General features: G+C 39.2%; 1 protein-coding gene across 2 annotated transcripts; it reads left to right on the top strand.

Moving 5' to 3' along the window:
- Positions 1 to 5,891: 5,891 nt before the first annotated feature.
- LOC124067631 (nectin-1-like) lies at positions 5,892 to 15,095 on the top strand. Of its 2 annotated transcripts, XM_046405163.1 has the most exons (7): positions 5,892 to 6,398; positions 7,482 to 7,820; positions 7,914 to 8,216; positions 9,998 to 10,091; positions 12,935 to 13,086; positions 14,130 to 14,232; positions 14,337 to 15,095. In XM_046405163.1, exons 1-7 carry the CDS (start codon positions 6,338 to 6,340, stop codon positions 14,389 to 14,391), a joined length of 1,107 nt encoding a protein of 368 aa, XP_046261119.1. In that variant the 5' UTR covers positions 5,892 to 6,337; the 3' UTR covers positions 14,392 to 15,095. The 2 variants fall into 2 exon arrangements, with proteins under 2 accessions (XP_046261119.1, XP_046261121.1); XM_046405165.1 differs by lacking the exons at positions 14,130 to 14,232; positions 14,337 to 15,095 and adding an exon at positions 13,211 to 13,770 and having other exon boundaries at positions 5,894 to 6,398.
- Positions 15,096 to 23,315: the final 8,220 nt, after the last annotated feature.

A 23,315-nucleotide genomic window follows, 5' to 3' on the forward strand; every position in this document is an offset into this window, starting at 1 on the left:
TGAATACTGATTTAGACATCAGTTACCATGGCGATGATCCAAGTCTTGAAACATCTGGGTCAGCCTTTGTCCCCCCAAATTATCAACAACTTTTTTTCTTGTAGTCAGATGTCATTCCTTAAGTATGTTCTACTGCTAATAGGGGTGATTAAAAGTTGTAGCCTAGTATTTTTATGTGTCCTCAATTTACAGATGTTCCCTAATCACCTCACAAGCAGACGATTGGTTGGCTGTAGACAGCCACTCGCACTGCACTGCACTTTTGGACTTCAATATGCTGCAATATGTGCAATATATTCATTCATGCCGGTCATTTTTAAAGATCAGAATTTGTACTATTTTTGTTTATTTTTAAATCTATTTCTTTTTCAGATATGTATTAGGTGTGCCTATTTTATATTATGTGTCTTACTGTTTGCCTCAAGCCAAGAGCTGCTGAACAAAATTTCGTTGTGCTTTGCATAATGGCAATAAAGATTCCTGATTCTTCTAGAAGAAGAAGAATCACTTGATTGACAGTATATATATTTTTACATACACACACTGAATTTGTCTTCTACATTTGACCCATCCTTAGTTGAACACATGCAACACCCATCAAATTACATGCAGTGAAACACACACAGGAGCAGTGGGCAGCATCAAGCGCCCGGGGAGCAAATTGGAGGTTAAGTGCCTTGCTCAAGGGCACATCAGCCGGCTAATGGAGGGGGGGAGCATTTGTTGCATTAATCACTCCACCACAACCAAATTCTTCCTGCCCTTCCGGTGGGGGAATCAAACCGGTGACCCTCTGATCACAAGCCGCTGCTCCAACCTCTGGGCCACGGCTGCCCCCTTGATTCTTGATTCTTGATTTGCATTGTGGTTAAAGCTCATGGTGCTGTAAAAATGTAACGGGCCAGATGTGTATTATATTGAAACTGAAATAACTAAAAGAGAGTTTCTGTTGATGTGTAAACTCTATGGACAGTGAAACAAGAAAAGCCAGGATACATGATAACCGTTATGCACACTGGCGTCTGGTTAATGCACAAGGCACAGCATCTAGAATAGCAGTGAGAGGTCTGTTCTGTGCTTTCTAAAATCAAGGATGGGTTCTTCAGGGGGTTTTGTGTCCGGTATCAGATTATCGACTGAACACCATCTGACCAGTTTCTGGACCTTGTTCCTTTATGCAGACTCATCTCCTGCTGATATGAGCCTGACTACTGAAGTATCATCTGCAAATTTATTGATGATATTAGTAGAATGGGCACATATGGGCTCATATGTGTGCAGTGAGTACAGTGTTTGGATCAGCACATGGCCTTACGTTGAGCCGGTGCTGAACGGACGGCATCCTCCGTCAGTCTGTGCCGTCCATAAACTGGTGCTGGTCGAAGGCTGAAGGGAGACTTGTTTGGAGATGTTTTAATATTAGTCTCTCAAAGCACTTCATAATGATGGGTGGGAGAGCATCTGACGTGTAATCATTTGGAACAGAGATCGACTGATGATATGATATGTTCAACTTTGCCTTCCAGCTCAGCTCTCTCTTCTCCACAATCAGTCGAGTACAGCACCTGCATTACTGCCAAACCAAACAGTCTGTCCAATCAGAGAGGATCAGAGACAGGCTAGCACAACAACACAATAGATATCCTGAAGTTCAGTTATGGTCTTTGTTTCTGGTGTGCTGCTCTAAGTTCATTAAAGGTCAAAATGAAGTTCTGGGTTACAAATGATGAAGAAAACAATTATTCTGTAATGAATATGAGCTGTGTTCTTGCGTTTCCCTGTAAGTGTTATAATCTATTTATTATCATAAGTCAGTCTATTTATTGTCAAGACATTTCACTGGGACCCAAAAATACCAACCTGCTAATGGCGCTGCAGCAAAGAAGGGGGACCATGAATGTGTTCACCAAACTTTGTGTTGACCCGTAGAACATGTTTACACTGCATTAATGATACATGAGACTTTCTGGTTACCCTTAATGAAAAGTTGTGTGTTGTTAGATGTGGTTGAAACCCCACAGGGAGCCTTTAATTGCACCACAGACAAAAGATAAATTCAAGTTTCTGAACTGATCATCTGAAAGGAAGCAAAGAATCAGAGGGGAGAAACACTTATTTTAAGAAAGACTGTCTGCTGTTTTCTCTTTTCAGATTTTATACTTTTATTTTTTAGGTTATGAATGTACTTATTTTTTAAATATATATATAAATATATAATATATATGCAATAAATGATTCTTCTCAACTGTGTGCTACTGTGTGCTGTAGGTCTTATTGCTGCCACCAACCTCCTCATAAAATCTGGTGAATATAGTTAAAGTGAGGTGCCCTGCTTGAGAATAAGAAATGAGGCCATGCATCCTTTGAGTGACTTTATTTCAGTGTCAGGGTTCTTAATCTTATCATTTTTAACTTTTCTGTTTTAACAGCTCTTACTGCTGTATCCCCTGATTTCTTGACATGTTTTCTGCAAATCAGGGATATGTTGAAACTCTACAGTTGATTTGTTAATACGTTGATGCTTTGTTGCTTTACGTCTGAGCTTTCAGCTTCATCATGAAACCCCATCCACACAAACATGACATGCAGAACTGCTGTTTGTAAAAACAACAATTCAGTGTTTGCCAGTCCTGCAGTATAATGATGGAGGGTGGGACTAATGTCTAATGCAGATTAACAGAATGGTGTGCAGTTATAACTTGACTGAACTTCACTGAATGTCAAAAAGACCAAGAAATTCCTCATGGTTGAAAACCCCACAGGGAGCCTTTAAGTGCACCACACGCTTCAGAAATCAAAATGCAGTGTCAGGTCAAGGCAGAGATGGTCCCAAGTCATTTTTGGCAAGTACAAGACATGTCTCAAGTCTCTTATGGTTGTAATGGGCATTCTGCTGCATGACTTTCTTTAAAGGAATTCAATGCATTTAATCTATTATAGTAACCCCATTATCTAGATGAAAAGCTGTACAGATGAATGAAATCTGTACAGAAGAGAAGGTAGAAGACCGAGAAGCAACCCACAGTCAGCCCTCTATGTAAACATGTGTGGCAAGCACACAAATTCTCATCTTTATTTTGATAAATAACCCGCAAAATGCACTCTGCCGAATTCAGACATAGAGTTCACTCGTTGTGATTAGTATTCGTCGGTCAGAGCAGTTAAATCTTTTGTCGTCGTCTTCAGTCTCCTTTACAAGAGAAGCTATATGTCAGATCTCTGTAGTGAGAACAACCAGGCCCCCTTTTGGCTAGAAACACACAGTGTAAAAGTTCATATTGAAAAAAAAAGCTGTGCATCATTGGGGCCTAAAAAAAATTTTTTAATCCCGTATTTTTTACATATACCTTTGCTTGCGGGCGGGTGGTGCACTGTCACCTCACGGCAAGAGGGTTACAGGTTTGTATCCAGTCTGGACCCTTCTGTGCACGTTCTCCCTGTGCCTGTGTGGGTTTTCTTCCGGGTACTCCGGCTTCCTCCCACAATCCCCCCAAAAGATGCACATTAGGTTAATTGGCTACTCTGCATTGCCCCTAGGTGTGAGTGTGTGTGTGTATGTGGTTGTCTGTCTTTGTGCGACTGACATTGACGACATTGAATCTGATTCGAAATTTAAAAGCTGCTATAATCATTTAAAGTTTAATTGGTCAAGAGATTTGAAAGACAAAGGACAACCTGTTTTTAGGCAGTTTCATTCAGCAAGTATTCAGTGCACGTGCTCAGATTGACAGAAAAAGAAATGAAAAGGCCCAAAGAGAGCAGTCCCCCTGTGCTCTTCTGAAGTCAGTCATCTCTTTGGTCTTGTTGACGTTCATGGACAGGTTGTTGACTTTGTACCAGTCCGTTGCATTACGTTACATTACATTGCACCTCTTCTCTATAAGTGCAACTTTACTTGAGTAACTGTTAACATGACTAGTTGATCTCCTCGGTTTGTCCCCCATCTCTTCACCTGAACACCTGCTGATCATTCTCTCTAATCAAGTCCTCCTGAAGCTGCCAGTATTTAAGCTCCATGCAGGTCAGTGAGTTTGTTGGCAGACAGAAATAAATTTTCTTTTTGAAACAGATGTTTCCTTCATTTCTACTCCTACAAACTGTAGTTTTTTATGCTCTAAACAATGAAGAACTGTTCCCAGATGGCTCTGGACTTTTTGAACTCTGTCAGGAAGAATGGCTCTCCTCCTACATCAGCTCCTCCACAATGGAGTCATTCATTAATTCTGATCGCCATTGGATTAATCATTAAAGGGAAAAAGGTCGGGTTCAGCGGTGCCCATCACTGTCTCTAAGCAGAATGGGTTCAACAGCTCAAACCAAATTACAATTTAAATCTTTTCTCTCTCTCTATCTCCCTCTCGTTGTTTACATACATTTTAACAACTGCTGGGTTGAAACTTGTAGTAAGAGATTATATTCAAATCTGAATAACAATTATGCTCTGAATGATTTGTGTTTCAGTTGTAAACTGCTAGTTGTTCACCTTGTATCTTTCTTGAAATGTCAGTTTTTGAGTCTTTTTAGTGTGTATTGCTCTGGTGCAGATCAGACAACAACATTCAAGTATATATGAACTCTCTCAGCAGCTTTGGACCATCTGCCGCCCTCTGGCATGAGAACCCACTAACAGCGACTTTTTGTCAACAGGAAATGGCCAGTATGAAATAAATTTAGACACAGGAATGTCAGAAGAAATATATTGCTTTTTGCTTGTCTTAGTCGGTTTTTTATTTAACATCATTCATCCGACCACTTGGTGGCCTCCTCTTTCCTGCATGGAATCTATTGAATTAGTATTTCAGATTTCATTCATCTATTTGTCACCCACACATACAAAATTAGAGCACAAGATCTGAACTGTAGGCTGTGCTTGAGCCTTTCAGTAAGAAGGACATTCTGGTCCCACATTTGTATCTAATTCAAACATTCTTGCAAAACTTGAAAGATACCTTTGTTACCACAATTTGCAAAGCACATTTGAAAATGACAATGTAATCATTTTGCAAAAAATATGCAAATGATTAAAACTCAGTTTGTACAGTTGTCCTAAATGCAGCATGATGGGTGAGGTACACTTTCTGAGAATTCTTTTTCTCTTTTAAAGGTCTTTATTGAATGTAATCTAACGATAATAATAATAATACAAAATGCATATTTTGGTAGTTATCAATATGACAGTGAGAAATGTAACCATTGTATATCTGTTGTGTATATATATTTATTAAAACAGCAAATTCGGCATCAGCACGAATTTTTGTCGGCTGGTACTTCTGATTGATCTAAAATAATAATAATAATAATAATAAAGTCTAATATATGCAGGCTGTAGTGGTTAAAAAACAAAAAACAAAAAAAACCTGAACTCTCCAGACCTGTGTATTTCCTCTTTTAAAGCAGAACAGCAGGCCTAAATATATGAAATATGAATTAAATATAACAAAAATATAAATGGATCCATGAAGTAACCTTACTGATCTGTTAGCTATGAACTAATCACATAAAGTCACAGTAACTTGATCAGTTGTTCATAGTGAGCAGAACACGTTAAGATCAGATCCCGAGCGATCCGGAAACAGCAGCCTGGGGAGGTGAAGTGAGGTGAAGCTCCTGTTTCCGCTGTGCGCAGAATCGCTCACCATCTGCACTTTAAAATCGGCTGCACGTCTCCATCGTTCTGTACGGTAAAGCGTGTTATTGTAGTCCTGCCTCTGCCTTCTCCACTCGACTCTTTGTGTTACACTGCAGGTGTTCAGCACGAACAATGAGATAAAAATCCCGTCTTCTTTATCTTCTGTAATAAATCTTTGTAAGCTACAGAAGGCAGGCAGGGCTTTATCTGTAACTGCCACTAAATGGTTAACTTGCCACACGGCGTATGACAAGTTTCACACAACACATTTGAGTTGTTTATTGATTTTGTTTATTAAACTATTGATCTGAGAGCTGTTTTACATTTAGTATTGTTAAACTTCTTCTTTTTTTGCGGAAGAACAGCTAATGAAAGGGAGGGAAGATGCTTCACAAGAACCTGGATGATTTTGCTGAACACAATTTCATTTGGATTTTTATGGAATTTTAAAATGCAGGGATGACATACTGAGTAAAGTTTGAGGCAAACGACGGTACATACTGATCAGACAGTTAAAGAAAAGTGCGGCTGCAGCTTCACCTGCTAACGTTGACTTGTCGCCAAAAACAAGCCCGTTGTTTATTTGTTTAAGTGAGATTAATTGATATCCTCCCCTCCCCGCCCACGTGTGCCTCATGACGTGACTACTCAGCTCTGCAGACACGAGATTTAAGAAGTCCTTTGTCGCATTTTTATCTCTGAACATGGATGCCGTGTAGCTCCACGATGCTTTTACTGATGTTAGTGTTAAACCTGAGCACAGCTGAAGGTATGTACAGTGAACGACCTTTTCTTTACGCAGGCAGCTTGTCTACGACGTAACGTGTTTGTTGTGTTGTACTGAAAATGAGGATAAAGAACAGATGGTACCGTACAGGTTGTGTTTGTAATATGTGCATAAGCTGTGGAGAGTTTTTAGTTAACCAAACCAAAGTCCTACTAGTTGCTAATTACCTGTTATATTTAAGTATTTAAAAATGACGGAGTCTTTGTGTCAGGTTTGTCGGCGTCGCTGACGCAGAAAAGGCTGAACCCCAATGCAGAGTCAAAATAGCGCAGGCAGGCGAGGCAGAGGTCCAAGCAATGGACTTTATTTTCAAAAGAACAAAAACCAACTCAAAAAAGCACACTCTTACTGTGACAGAAATACTCCTGGCATGGCTTGGCAAGGCAAAAAAGGTTTTCTGGCATGAACTCTCAGGCATACAAAAGTAACGCTCTGATAAAGGTGGCTGGGAAGACAAGACAACGAGACAGTAAAGGCACACAGAGGAAGAGACACTTTAAAAATAAAACGGGACATGACAAAAACCTTGAACATAAAACATGGAAACACATGACAAGACAAACATGAAACATGGCACACGGACTGAAATCAAAAGAGAGCATAACAAAAAACACCAGGCATGACACTTTGCTAGTTCACCGGCAGGGTCACATTTAATCAGACGTAACTCATGAAGAAAGATTGATTCAAACTCCTTTGTTCCCTGGTTACAAAGTGTTTTTCAACTAACTTATAATTTGAAAATCCAAATATGAATACAAAATGACATTACGGTAAGAGGAGACTCTTAATTCATCATTTGCGTCACTACCGCGTAGTGAAACTCGTTTCCGTTGTGTTGAACCCATCCATGAGGATCAGTGGGCAGCTTTTGTTCAAAACATGGGGAAAGATTCCACATGTAAGCCAGTGTGTTCCATGCAGTTTTATGCATTAAAAAGTGTTTTTTGTTTGAGTATTTTTTTTTAAATTACGTTTTGTGTAAATTCATGTGTGTTTTTTCCTTTTGTTTAAGCTTTCTGAGATGTGATCTGAATGCCTGATGAGAATTTCTGACTCTTGCAGCTCTACAGGTGATTGGAGGAAACATCACCGTGGGACAAGGAGGGACTGCTGTCTTACCGTGCAAAGTCATTGACACCACGGAGACGGTTACTCAGATTTCATGGCAGAGAAAAACCAGAACGAAAACTGAGAATGAGAACTTCTTCACAGTCTTGTCCACAAATGGAGCAAAGGTTATCAATGGAGATAAACGTTTTAAATTTGTTGGGAGTGTTAACGACGGCAATGGAGCACTCCAGTTTTCCAATGTCACACTGATGGATGAAGGCAGCTACGCATGTGTCTTCACTATGTTCCCCAGTGGAAACCACAAGACAGAAGTGCCTCTAAACGTGCTTGGTAAAATACATTAATGTATTAATGTATTGCACTGGATATTTTCCATACATTCTCGCTTGCATGTTGACTCTTTGTGTACTGTAACTCTACTAGTTCCTCCAGTCTCAAGCCTCCAGTACAATATTCCTGTTCTGGGCAATGAGGAGGTTTCCCTGGTTCTGTGCACGGCTGCTGGTTCCAGGCCTCCCGCGGAGGTGAAGTGGTTGACTGGTACTCTGGAAGGAAAAGTGAGGGCAACAACCAACTCCACCAAGCATGACAACGGTACGACTACCACAGTCAGCTCTCTGTTTGGAGTACCAACCACAGAAATCAATCACCACGTGGTCCAGTGTGTCGTCACCAACGCAGCCCTGTTGAAAGAAGAAACCCGTCCCTTCACCTTGCAGGTCCACTGTGGGTATAAAAATAATTCCCTACTTCAGTTACTTGTGCAGCTAATGCCTATGTAATAAGCCTTTTTTCAGACTTGAATCTTGTTTTGTGTATTATGTTAAAGGGACAGTTCACCACAGAAGTACAGATTTTTGTCATCTGTAATGCTCGATTAATTTGGTGTGAGTAGCTCAGTTTTGGAATCAGTGGCACTAAATGGCAGTTCACTTGTGGAGCTCAAAGTACCAAAAAAATGTTTAAGCAGGATGTTTGAACTTGCCGAACTTGTCTGTCAAGGCACCTCTTTGACTGGTGAAGTAACAGCATCCAATTTCTGCGTTTTGTCTTTGATGGAATATTTATTGCTCATCATTAATGTTCTTCAGTGTGGTAAGTTGAAGAATCCACAACCACCGTCCATAAATCTCCACACAGTCATACATTTGACCAAAACAACAATGCAGTGCTCGCCTCGTGCCTTCATTGTAAGTGATCTAAACCACAAAGATGACTCCTACTGGACCAGTGTGGTGTTATTCATACACTTAGCTCTAGAAATGGCTCCAACATGGACATTAATAGAACAATAATAATTCAACACTAATGCCTCTTTCCAGAAATCATTACTTAGTCACTCAGAATTTTGAACAATTTCTGCTGACAGCAAGGCCTGCGGATTATCCCGATCTCCTCTAAAATGATTTTTTGGTGTCAGAGCTGTCACACGATTGTCATTGGAATTTCTCAGTTCAAAAGGTTCATGTTGTCATTTCAGTTGTCAGTTCTGCTGAAGGGTATTTTCATAGTGGAAGGCCTTAACTCATGCACACTACGTAATGGCTGATAATGTTCACTTGTTGAAGTGGTCAGATTTTGCATAATTTTATGGCTATAGAATTATATTTCATTTAGCCCATTTATCTTTAGAGCAACAAGATATATTGACATACAGTAAATGTATTGATACTGCGTTAATTTAGATTGTGAACTCTTATTTCACTACTCTTTTGAAATGACTGTAGTGTTACACTGAGCTAAGCTAATGATCAGACCTTCCATTTATAATATTGCATTACAGAAGGACAAGAACAATGATACATAAAATGAGAAAGACAGTTGCGAAATATTCTTTGTTTTCTGCAGTTTGGTTCCACAATAGCAGATGGATAAGGTTAAACTTGATCAGTGCAAACTGAACCATTTTTCTGGTACTTTCTCAGTCTGACACCTGGTGGTGCCTGTGGAGCTCCCCCATACTGACTGTTGAAATCAAACCCTCCTCTGTTGTCCAGCCTACCTTAAAGGGAAAGTAACGTGTAGAGAGACAACCAGTCATGAAGGAATTGCAGATGCAGTGTCAGTTATCCGATGTTATTTATTCAAACATTGCTGTGTGATGTATGACCTCAATCTTAAGTTATTTAAGTTCACATCTTTTTTTACTGACAGAAAAGTGCTGGCAGGGTGCTGAGGAGCACAAATGTGAGGCTCTTGAGCTGTGAGAGAAACAAAATGCAACATGTTGATTTTTATTGACAATAACTTGGTCCCTAACTTAGCACCATGTTAACAAAGGGTTGGCTTGGACACAACTACAAACTTACAACTCATAGTGTTTTCATAGACTCTCATCAGCAACATTCAGTGTCTGGACAGCACCCACGCACCACCACAAATTGGCTTCTCTGTCTAGGTTAATAAAATTTATGTACAATAAAGTTTGGTATAAACAGACACAAAACAGATGCTGACATTGGATAAAAAACACTGTGCTGACATGGGCCTCTCCCCGTCTCTTGCAGTCCCACCTGTGGAAGTAAACATTCGTGAACGAGCCAAAGACTCATTTGAATGTGTGTCTGACGCCAATCCGGATGCAGACTTTACCTGGAGCAGGTAACAAACGAGTTTCAGTTCAAACAATATTTACCTTGAAGCTCTGTTTGGTTTGTTCTTATCATAAGCTATTTTTAAACTCAACAAATACAGAAAAGCAGCACATTCTTGCATCCTAAAAGACTTTTTCTGTCCACGCTAAAGGTTTATTTATCAACATCTGTTCACAAATTCATTAATTCTGTGTCACTGAGCACTTATCCTTTATCCAAAATAATCCATCCACCTGATGGGTGTCTCATACCAAGATGTCGAACGGTCCAGGTAGACAACTAATGCAATATTTGGCTTCCACAAACTGTCTGAAATCTCATCTCAGTTGTTCATTGTTCTTACTAGAGTTTTGACCTGGCTGGAGTTTGTCATAGGAACTGACTTGAGAGCAAATGTTCACCTTAGGTGGCGCCTGACTCTCTGGAGAAGTGTTCTCTTCACAGATTAAGCCTGGATGTCTTGTACCGGGCAGATGGCGTTCATGTCGTGTATATGTACCTTTTACCGTTACTGCACCTTTTGCAATTATACTTTTATTGTTATTGAAACTCTGTTTATATTCATATTGCTTTTTGTACATCTTTGTGTTGCTGCTACACCTTTTATTGCTTGTATATACTTCATTATATTCTGTTCCTGTTGTTATGTCTTAATATTAATATATTACATTTGCACCTTATTCCTGCTTTATCTTTCATCGCTGCTTACATGTTCTCCATATGTCCCCAGTTTTAGTACAGCCAATACATTTCACAGCAGTGTATTTATACATCCTGAGTAACATAAAACGTCTTGACTGTTGAATCGTGGGCAGGCGATTTGAAAACGTCATTGTTGTGAACATGGGGCAATGGGGGCCAGTGGGGTTATGGCACGGGCAGGCATAAACTGTGCTCAAAGAATACTGGTGCATTTTATTGATGATGTGTTGATTTCATTGTCGTGCCTTTCTTCTGCTGGAGCAATATTCTGCAGAACGCAGTCAGCTCAAATAACTGATAGAGGAACTCTGGTGTTCTCAGAAAATTTGTGCGATAGAAACAGAACTTGGACATTTTTTGGTTGCTTTTACAAATATTTCAGTTCCTGCTGCAATGCACTGAACAGATGAAAAATGCACAAATCTTTGCGTCTTTGTCCTCTACTGCACAGCACATTTCACTATTTGAAAATTTACACTATACTCAGACTAACTGACAAATTATCACAGAATTAGAGGCAACAACCTTGTGCTCTTAGCTCACAGAACTTCTAAGAATAAGTTTGCAGCTTTTGGACTTTTTAAAATGTTTCTGTGAATTTAGAGTAAAGCCAGTCACTGCTTCTTCAGTGGTTTCAACTGTGTGGTCTTAAATCCACCTCAGAGAGAAACAAATGCAGAGCTTAATATTCCGGGATAATTGTTGTTTTTATATAAAGAGAAGCTCACGATCTTGCCAGGTACACACTTTGTCTTCTGTTGAAATACCGTATTTTCTGGACTATAGAATGAGTATAAGCCGAACCCACCAAATTAAAAAAATATATATATATATTTATATCCCGTAAAAATCTATAGATTAGCCGCATCGTTGTTTAGGTCGCAGAGTTCAAGGCGTGGGAAAAAAGTAGCGGCTTATAGTCCGGAAAATACGGTACAGTATAAAGGCCATGCTGTCTGTTATAAGATCTTGACTTGCAGGGCAAATGTTACTGTAAAACAGTGCACATAAAACTAAAACAGGAAGCACTGACTGTAGCCCTCTTTTTATTTTTGGACACCTAGACTCGCCTGTTTCAAAAAATACATTCATGTCAAGGTAAAACAATTGAGAACTACTGCTTTAAAGCCCTGCAGACTGCAGTAGAGTCAGTCAAAGTGTTTCTGAATGTCAGAAAAGGAAAACACAGCTTAGCTGTATGATTTTGGAACATGAGAATTACGAGAGAAAACAAGTTACTCAGAACAATAATTTCTACTGGAGTTAATTTTCTTAATAAACATAAAATATTAGAATTATTAGACTTGGTGTAGAGCAGGGTAGCTTAAACCTCAGTATAGATTGTATTTGTGTTGTATTTTCTACACATTTATTTGTATCTAATTCTCCAATGAACAGAATAGATATGAACAGAGACCCCAAACTATTACAGAAAGGTGTAAAAGGTGTACAATTGTTACTTGCATGAGAATAAGAAAAGTTACCAACTGTTACAAATCCTAAACAACCTAAAAGTAGCCGTTTACTAATATAGTACGGTAGTTATACTCTCAGACACCAAGAGAAATATGGTGCAGTAACCCTTACAAAACAGTCATTTGTGGGTGAAAAAACAAATGTTGTGTTGATCGATATTTGCCTTAAAAGCAGCTTTGTGTTCGTTGTCTGGACTGTGACTGATGACAGAGGATTTGGCTAAAATTTAAACTTGTCACAAAAAGGTGTGTTGTCAGACAATCCTAAACAAATTTAAGGAGGACACTTTTAGATAATATTTAACTAAAAGGATTACTTTAGATGTATAGAAGGTGTGACCACTTCATAAAGGTCATTATCTGCTCTGAGAGCTGGCATAATTAATCATTTTTTAGGGTGGGTTGTTTTGTACAATATATACATATACACAATAAAAGTCACGTCAGCTTGTATGAAACTGTTTTTTTTTTAATACAACAGACCAAACTAACATAAAAGTAAACACATAATTAGATCCTATGCTGAAATGAAAGCATAATCACCATCACAACAACGTATGCGCCATTTAATATGATAATAATAATAATATTCTTATTAATATTTGAAATGTATTTGCCTATACATCTGAAGTCTTTATTTGCTGTACATTTCAATACAATACGTCTGTTTCAGACCTGACAACTCGTGGCCTCAGTCTGCTCTCCGAGTAGGTGCAACATTACAGTTTCAGAGCATGACCCCTGAGCTAAATGGCCTCTATGAGTGCGAAGCATCGAACACCTTTGGAAGAAAACGTGGTCACCTCTATGTGCATGTGACTTCAGGTGAGGTCAGGTTTGATTTGGCTGTGGGTTTTTGTCAAATGTTGTTGGTGTTTTTTGCCTTTGTTGTTATTCTGTTTCTGGATTTCAGTCCTCTGATGTTGCTTTTGTTAATATTTTTTATAAGCTTGACCTGGCATGGAATTGCTGAATGTGATTAGGATTCCCTTCAGACCTCCCCATGGAGGTATTTCAACCATGTTGAACTGAAAGAGCAAACCGGGACAAACTCAGTAGCTAACTGGTGAATGATTTCGTCCATTTGGCATCTGGCAAGCAGCTGAAAGGTTTGGCTATCTTGCCTTTTGCCACCGCAACCCAGACAAGTGTAAAACACCAGTGAAGGATGACTTGCTGCCCACACTCCATCCAGTGTGTTACAGGGAATAATTCAGTTCTGTGTGTGCAACTACTTAGTACAAGCATGTCCAATCTTGTGAAGGTCTTTAGTAAATGATGTTCAAAGACCTTTTTTCATAACAGGAACAGATGTGATTGCTGACTGCATTCAGTTTAGCTGAGCTGCTTTCAAGGTGTGGTATTGTACATGCTAGCTCACTGTCATGAATTACTGGGACCCCTGATGGAACTGAGCCATTGTTAAAGATGTTTGTTTCCCAAGTATAAATACATATAACAGTATAACAGGTATAAATAAACGTGTGAGCTGTCACCATATTACACTGAAACTGAACTCATGAATCAGTAAAATCACTGTGCACAGAGCCTCACACACTGTTTCTTTGCTCATTAAAGCAGTCACAAACATACAGTGACACCATGAGTTATCTTAATTTAATGACGGTATGTTTTCCTCTCTGGATTCCATCGCTTCATTAAAGCCCAGAACTTATTGTCTGACCTGATTTGACTGCCAAAGGATAAAGATGTGCTTTGATGTGGTTTTCATTTCAGGACTTTTGTTGTGGGCAGCAGTAGAGCAACATATTATATTTTGTCATAACTGGATGTGCCTGCTAAACTAGTGTACCATATTATATTTCCTGTTCCTGTATTCTTCTCTCTTGCTGTCTGTGTCCCTGCAGAGGTCTGCCGTGTTTGTTGGGCCTTATTTGCTATTTTGCTCATCCTCATTGCTTTTGCTGCTGGTGCAGGGTGGTACCTCTATAAAACTGGGAAATTCCAAAGGTACAGTAATATCACAGTAGTACTGCATGCATATGAGTGGATAAATATGTCAAGTGTGTAAGTATAAATTGTACATTCAGTGTAAATCTTTTGTTATTTGTTAGGTTTTTTTCAAGGTCAGAAGAGGGCACAAGCACAGAGAGAGAAAACCAGTATTAACATCTTCCAGCTCACATGAACACACTGATCATGGAGTAGAAGAAGAAGAAGACGAAGAAAGAGAAGACGAGAGGCCATTATAGGCAGAGATAGAGAATTTAGTAGTTAAAGGTGTTTGCTTTAATGATTACTGTTTTGTCTTTCTTTCAGTTTAGTTTGTTTCTAAATGTTTTGTCTTTTTTTTCCCAAGATCTGCCTGAAAATATGTGGAGGCACATTTGAAACTGTATAGCTTAGGGAGCACTTTACCATCTGTGGCAGCAGCAAGTTGTAGCACAGTTGTTGTGGCGTCATACAGACGCCACGGCTAACATTTCATTCCTGACTCAGCTGGTTAATGAACAGATGCAAGCAGCTGCTGTGTCTCTTTTCCTTGAGGTTGTCCCGAATGCCGCTGTTTTGGGGCATCAAAGATTCAGTGATAAGGATGAAGTTCGCCTATAAGAGCGACATGGTAAGCATTTACGCATGAGACACAGCAGCCTAACTTTTAACATTGATTATTATGATTATTATTTAATTTTCTGTGTTCTTCTACATGTCTGAAAGGCGACACACAGAGCCCAGATTCACGCAGATTGTTTGGAGTAAAGCTGCTGTCCTCCTTTAACTTTTATTTTACCAGGAAGTCCCATTTAATGCTGTTTCCTTTGGAAAGTTTATGATTTCAGCTTTTCTCTTAACAGTTTTAATTTAATTATATTTTCTGCATGCATGTTTAAAATACCAAAAGCTGCCTTTCTGATCAGTATGTGAGAAAACAAAAGAAATCTCCTGGAAAGCTTGTGCTACTGAACATAATTTTGAAAGCAATGCAGCATACAGGGACCAGTAGAGGTTAAGTGAGTGTCCATGAAGGTGCAAGTCTTGCTCAGCTAAAATAAACTGCTTGGGAGGGTGATTAGTGAAATTTACATGTGTATTTGGATGGGGCTATTTGTGATCCGGCCAATCACAAGCTATTGTTTCTTTATTCAAATTCAGTGTTTACTTATATACTGCTCTGTTATTGTATTTATGAGTCTAATGAGAGATGAGGACAGGAGGGGAGATATTAGCCTGTCCCTGCCTCAGCCACATGCTTATTAAACCACATTTGAGCATGTGGAGCTGACATGTTTTGCGGTTGCCGTTCTGTGCGCGTGTATCACTTACACGCTCCCATTTTTATATGTGGAAGTTTAAAAACGAATGAAACACAATAGAGGAACTTGTTTCTTGCTCTTCTTTTTCCGGTGTAGCTTCCCCCTGAAAACAAAAAAGCATGTGAATACTGATTTAGACATCAGTTACCATGGCGATGATCCAAGCTTTGAAACATCTGGGTCAGCCTTTGTCCCCCCAAATTATCAACAATTTTTTTCTTTTAGTCAGATGTCATTCCTTAAGTATGTTCTGCTGCTAATAGGGGTGATTAAAACTTGTAGCCCAGCATTTTTATGTGTCCCCAATTTACAGATGTTCCTTAATCACCTCACAAGACTTCAGTGTGCTGCAATATGTGCAATATATTCATTCATGCCGGTCATTTTTAAAGATCAGAATTTGCACTGATACTTTGTACTAGTTTTGTTTATTTTTAAATCTGTTTCTTTTTCAGATATGTATTAGGTGTGCCTTTTTTATATTATGTGTCTTACTGTGTGCCAAGAGCTGCTGAACAAAATTTCGTTGTGCTTTGCATAATGACAATAAAGATTCATGATTCTTCTAGAAGAAGAAGAAGAAGAAGAATCACTTTATTGACAGTATATATATTTTTACATGCACACACTGAATTCGTCTTCTGCATTTGACCTATCCTTAGTTGAACACATGCAACACCCATCAAATTACATGCGGTGAAACACACACAGGAGCAGTGGGCAGCATCAAGCGCCCGGGGAGCAAATTGGAAGTTAAGTGCCTTGCTCAAGGGCACATCAGCCGGCTAATTGAGGGGGGGAGCATTTGTTGCATTAATCACTCCACCACACCCAAATTCTTCCTGCCCTTCCTGTGGGGGAATCAAACCGGTGACCCTCCGATCACAAGCCGCTTCTTCAACCTCTGGGCCACGGCTGCCCCCTTGATTGTTGATTCTTGATTTGCATTGTGGTTAAAGCTCATGGTGCTGTAAAAATGTAACGGGCCAGATGTGTATTATATTGAAACTGAAATAACTAAAAGAGAGTTTCTGTTGATGTGTAAACTCTATGGACAGTGAAACAAGAAAAGCCAGGCTACATGATAACCGTTATGCACACTGGTGTCTGGTTAATGCACAAGGCACAGCATCTAGAATAGCAGTGAGAGGTCTGTTCTGTGCTTTCTAAAATCAAGGATGGGTTCTTCAGGGGGTTTTGTGTCCCGTATCAGATTATCGACTGAACACCATCTCACCAGTTTCTGGACCTTGTTCCTTTATGCAGACTCATCTTCTGCTGATATGAGCCTGACTACTGAAGTATCATCTGCAAATGTATTGATGATATCAGTAGAATGGACACATATGGGCTCATATGTGTGCAGTGAGTACAGTGTTTGGATCAGCACATGGCCTTGCGTTGAGCCGGTGCTGAACGGACGGCATCCTCCGTCAGTCTGTGCCGTCCATAAACTGGTGCTGGTCGAAGGCTGAAGGGAGACTTGTTTGGAGATGTTTTAATATTAGTCTCTCAAAGCACTTCATAATGATGGGTGGGAGAGCATCTGACGTGTAATCATTTGGACTCTCAGGTGTGGCTTTGGAACAGAGATCGACTGGTAAATCTTTTCCTTCCAGCTCAGCTCTCTCTTCTCCACAATCAGTCGAGTACAGCACCCGCATTACTGCCAAACCAAACCGTCTGTCCTCACAGACGATCAGAGACAGGCTAGCACAACAACACAATAGATATCCTGAAGTTCAGTTATGGTCTTTGCTTCTGGTGTGCTGCTCTAAGTTTTCCAGTGGTCACATCTGGCCGAACCTGTGAGAGAATTCTGTGTACGCCACTGTATGTGGGATTGAATTGATGAAAAATCAATGTGCTGGGTTTCTCAGAGTTAGGACATGAACCCATTAGTCACCCTTCTTAGCATTAACAATGATACTTGCTTATTTTTTCAACAACAGAAGAAAGAAAAAACAATGAGGATTGCAAACTGTAAATACTGACTGATATTTTCAAGCTAAAATGGCAGAAACAAAGAATTTGTTCTAAAATAACAAATGAGGCCATGAGACTCTCAAGTGACTTTGAAGAGAGACTTAAACTCAGCCTCAGTTATCTTCAGCTTATCGTTTTTAACTGTCTGTGCTTGTTGTAACGTCCCTAACTGCTGCATTCGCTGAGTTCTTGACATGTTTTCCACCAACAGCATTAACTGCTGATATCAGCAGCAGTTAACGTGTGAAAACAGCATGAACTGCTGCTGATATCAGCAGCTGACTTTGAAGGATGTTTACATGCACACAACAGAGAAAAGGTTGCTCTAAGTAATCGTGCTGGAACAAGCTTTTATTCTTTGTTGTTATTGACCTATTGTGTATTGACATTCTCATTTAAGGGTAAACTCACAAGTTCATTAAAGGTCAAAATGAAGTTCTGGGTTACAAATGATGAAGAAAACAATTATTCTGTAATGAATATGAGCTGTGTTCTTGCGTTTCCCTGTAAGTGTTATTATCTATTTATTATCATAAGTCAGTCTATTTATTGTCAAGACCAGGGGTCGGCAACCCAAAATGTTCAAAGAGCCATATTGAACAAAAAAAACAAAAAACAAATCTGTCTGGAGCCGCAAAAAATTAAAAGCCTTATATGAAGGGAACACAGGCTGTAAGTGTATATTAGCTATATTAGCTTACCAAAATGACCAATTTGATGAATGAATCCTTCATGTACTCACCATCTGTGAACGGTTTTCCACGCGTTATTACGTTGCAACAAAACTAGCAGCAGAAGTGGAGTTTGGAGATGCAATCCACTTCTTAAATCTATCTTTGCGCTCCTCTAATTTCTCCAAAAGTAAAGCAATCGCACTTTTTCTCTCTCACTCCCAACTGGGTGGTCTGCTGCAAATTTAGCATGCCTTCCCTGGAAATGTCTTTCCAAATCACTCTTTTTGTTATTTGACAACTTCTCATTACAAAGCAAACATGCAGGCAATCCTTCCGCATCGGCAATGAAAGCAAATGATTCGGTTCATTCTTCCTTGAATCCTCTGTTCTCATCAGCTATCTTTCGCTTTTCCCCTTTGGGATCCATGGCCCATGACACACCCGCCGGTTTGTTTACAACAGCCACCTGCGTGGCACCGCGTCGCACTGAAACGTGTGTCGCAGGCTGTGACGCACATCGTCGTTGACAGAAATGTTGAAATTTAATATTTGCTATAAACATTTTTACAGCATTGGAAAACGTTAAGAATGTTTGTGTCATGTTTGTCCTCCTACAGAAACCATATTAAAACAAAATAGATATCCCCCCCTATTTTTTTCCATTTTCATACATTTTTGAAAAAGCTCCAGGGAGCCACTAGGGAGGCGCTGAAGAGCCGCATGCGGCTCCAGAGCCGCGGGTTGCCGACCCCTGGTCAAGACAGTTGACTTGGACCCAAAAATACCAACCTGCTAAGAAGGGGGATCATGAATGTCTTCACCAAACTTTGTGTTGACCTGTAGAACATGTTTACACTGCATTAATGATACATGAGACTTGCTGGTTACCCTTAATGAAAAGTTGTGTGATGATTAGATGTGGTTGGAAACCCCATAGGGAGCCTTTAATTGCACCACAGAGATGAGAGAAATTCAAGTTTCTGAACTGATCATCTGAAAGGAAGCAAAGAATCAAAGGGGGGGAAACACTTATTTTAAGAAAGACTGTCTGCTGTTTTCTCTTTTCAGATTTTATACTTTAATTTTTTAGGTTATGAATGTACTTTTTATTATTTTTAAAAAAAATAACCATAAGAGCAATAAACAACCATAAGAGATTATGGTTGTAATGAGCATTCTGCTGCATGACTTTTTTTAAAGGAATTCAATGCATTTAATCTGTTATAGTAACCCCATTATCTAGATGAAAGCTGTACAGATGAATGAAATCTGTACAGAAGAGAAGGTAGAAGACCGAGAAGCAACCCACAGTCAGCCCTCTATGTAAACATGTGTGGCAAGCACAAAATACTCATCTTTATTTTGATGAATCACTCGCAAAATGCACTCTGCCGAATTTAGACGTAGAGTTCACTCGTGATTAGTATTGCCTGTCACAACAGTTAAATCTTCTGTCATCGTCTTCAGTCTCCTTTACAAGAGAAGCTATATGTCAGATCTCTGTAGTGAGAACAACCAGGCCCCCTTTTGGCTAGAAACACGCAGTGTAAAAGTTCATATTAAAAAATAAAAGCTGTGCATCAATGGGGCCTAAAAAAACATTTTTAAATCCTGTATTTTTGACATACACCTTTCCTTGCGGGCGGGAGGTGCACTGTCACCTCACGGCTAGAGGGTTGCAGGTTTGTATCCAGTCTGGACCCTTCTGTGCACATTCTCCCTGCGCCTGTGTGGGTTTTCTTCCGGGTACTCCGGCTTCCTCCCACAATTCCCCAAAACATGCACATTAACTTAACTGGCTACTCTACATTGCCCCTAGGTGTGAGTGTGTGTGCGTGTGTGGTTGTCTGTCTTTGTGTCAGCCCTGCGACTGGCGACCAGTCCATGGCGAACCTTAATGCCTTCCTTTTAATTGGTGGAGATTTTAATGTTGCTCTTGATAGTGTAGTGGACAGATGGCCATCAAGACAAAACACTAATGTAAGCTGTTATTTAAAGCGTTTCATGCAAAAATTTCACTTGATAGATATTTGGAGAGAAAAATTTCCTAATGACAATCTAGGATAGATTATTGGCTCCAGAGGTCTTAGAGAAAATACGACACAAATTACGGCTACTCCATTAACTGATCATAAAGCTATACATATTGTTATCTCTTTATTCTCCTCTGCTTGCTTTAACCACTCCTCATATTGGAAATTGAATAGTTCAATTTTGAATTATGAAGATGTAAAAGCTGAAGTTGGAAGACTTATTGGAAATATTGTATATTGGAATGAGGCTAAGATTGTCAATAAATATGGTATCAAGTGGGAACTTATGAAATTTGAAATTGCTTTGTATTTCCTTACTTAAGGAAATATAGCTCTGATCTAGGCAGCCTGAGAAGTTTAGAAGAAGATAGTATCTACCATAACCTCTCTTTCCCCCGGAGTGGATGGATGTACTTTTGAATTTTACAGAGCTTTAGTCGATCAGTTAGCCCCATTCTTATTGAAGGTTTTCACAGAAAGCATAGACAATGAACTGCTCCCTCCAACATTAACACATGGCTTATTCTGAAACCTAATAAGGATGTACTGCTTATTGATAATTGGCGCCCCATTTGTCTTTTAAACAATGATTATAAGGTGTTAGCAATTATTGTTGCAAAAAGGCTTAAGCTAGTTTTGGATTCTGTTATAGACGAATCACAATCTGGATTCATGAACAATAGACATATGTAATAATATCAGATTGGTTTTAAACTTGTTAGATTATTCTGAACTAAACATAAAAAATCTGTTGTCATGAAGACATGTGAAAATGAGGAGCTTTGAACAACACCTTCAAGATCAAGGAAGATTTAATGAACTCAGGATCAAACAATTCTTGAGAAAACCTGACTCTATATGGAATAGTATCCCTAACTATGTTTTTTCTAAAATTGTTGGTCTAAAATTCCTTTTGACACGCAACTATGACATAGAGGAAATTCCTGTTCATCTCTCCAACTTTCACAAGCACAATTTCTCACAGCACCATTACTCTATTTGGAATAACAAAGATTTACTCTACCGAAACAGATCCTTTTTCTTTGAGGAATGGTTTAACAATAATATTATCTGGGTAAAACAACTATTCAACAGAGATGGTGTTTTATTTTCTTATCAGGAATGCCTTCAACACTATGGGATACCTATAATACCTAAACAGTATGCTATAGTCTTCGATGCTGTTCATCTGGTGTTCTTATGTTATTCAAAGATAATATGTCTGTTTCTATGCCTGATGTCCCTTTTACAGCTGTAACTGACTCACCAGTTGGTAAAGTATGCTTCAACGCATCTAGTTGTAAGAATAACCGCAAGATGTGCTCTTTGGTTTTTTCAAGATTGATACTTCAGTTGAAAGAGAATATTATTTAATTAATCTTATTATAATTCTTGCAAAATTCTACATCCACAAATGTAAACTGTCCAAAGTCAGACCTCTTTTTTTGTGTTTTTATGAAAGAACTCGAATTGTATTTTAAATCAATGTCTTCTCCTAAATATAACAAAGCTGTTAAAACTATGAGGGTGTGCTCCCACTTTAATAATATTTTTAATTCAAGTTAATTTTTTCTCCTATTTTACTTGTGACCCCTGGCATGTATTTATTTCTATTTTTTATTTATTTCATTCTTATTTTTCAATTTACTTCTGTTTTTTATTATTATTTTCTGCATCATTTACCTCTTTCTCAGTTTCATGTTGTATATTGTTCACCATTATGTATTATGTATTATTGTTTGTTTCATATATGGTTGTTAAATAAAGCAATTAAAAAAAAAAAAAAAAGTCCAGGGCGACCCCGCCTCTCGCCCACAGTGAGCTGGGATAGGCTCCAACCCCTCCTGCTTCGTCATTCAACGTCTGTCAACGTGTCCTTGTGGGTGCGCTCAATATAAATAAAACAAGGACCAAATGAGATGGTGGAGCTTAAGGTTTGCACAAATATGCTTGTGACTTGAGGAGATCTTCTACCTGACTGAACTTTCACATTTTTCTGTTGTTTCAGTTTACTTACGTTGCTTTTGTTCTTTTCTTGTCTTGATGCTTTCTTTCATGTGAAGCATTGTGAATTGCCTTGTTGTTGAAAGGTACAGCACAAATAAACTTGCCTTGCTTTGCCAAACATATAAATCTCTGAGATGGAGGGTGAATGATAAATACACATTCTTGTTATGATATTGTTTTGGTCATTGAATCTGATTTGAAATTTAAAAGCTGCTATAATCATTTGAAGTTTAATTGGTCAAAAGATTTGAAAGACAAAGGACAACCTGTTTTTAGGCAGTTTCATTCAGCAAGTATTCAGTGCACGTGCTCAGATTGACAGAAAAAGAAATGAAAAGGCCCAAAGCCAAGCCGATCAGAGGAACTCGTTGAGTCAAATGAACGCTGGACTCCACTTTCCTGAGGATGTGGTTAATACATGGAGAAACTGATTAAACCTGATCAGAAGGATGTGGCAGAAACATCCTGGGGTTGCCATACCAGGCAGTGATGCAGCTGCCTCAACGGTCCTCCTGAAGACAGGGGAGGAGGAGGAGCTTTCCTCAACTTCCTCAGGAAGTGGAGTCACTGCTGGGCATATAGAGGGTTATAGTTCCTAATAGCGGAGCCAAGTGAACGATCTCCACAGTGGAGCCATCAATGCTCAGCAGAGAGCAGTCCCCCTGTGCTCTTCTGAAGTCAGTCATCTCTTTGGTCTTGTTGACGTTCATGGACAGGTTGTTGACTTTGTACCAGTCCGCTGCATTACATTACATTACATTGCGCCTCCTCTCTATAAGTGCAACTTTACTTGAGTAACTGTTAACATGACTAGTTGATCTCCTCGGTTTGTCTCCCATCTCTTCACCTGAACACCTGCTGATCATTCTCTCTAATCAAGTCCTCCTGAAGCTGCCAGTATTTAAGCGCCATGCAGGTCAGTGAGTTTGTTGGCAGACAGAAATAAATTTTCTTTTTGAAACAGAGGTTTCCTTCATTTCTACTCCTACAAACTGTAGTTTTTTATGCTCTAAACAATGAAGAACTGTTCCCAGATGGCTCTGGACTTTTTGAACTCTGTCAGGAAGAATGGCTCTCCT

The sequence above is a fragment of the Scatophagus argus genome, chromosome 11 (genome assembly GCF_020382885.2).
Source record: "Scatophagus argus isolate fScaArg1 chromosome 11, fScaArg1.pri, whole genome shotgun sequence".
Lineage (NCBI taxonomy): Eukaryota > Metazoa > Chordata > Actinopteri > Scatophagidae > Scatophagus > Scatophagus argus.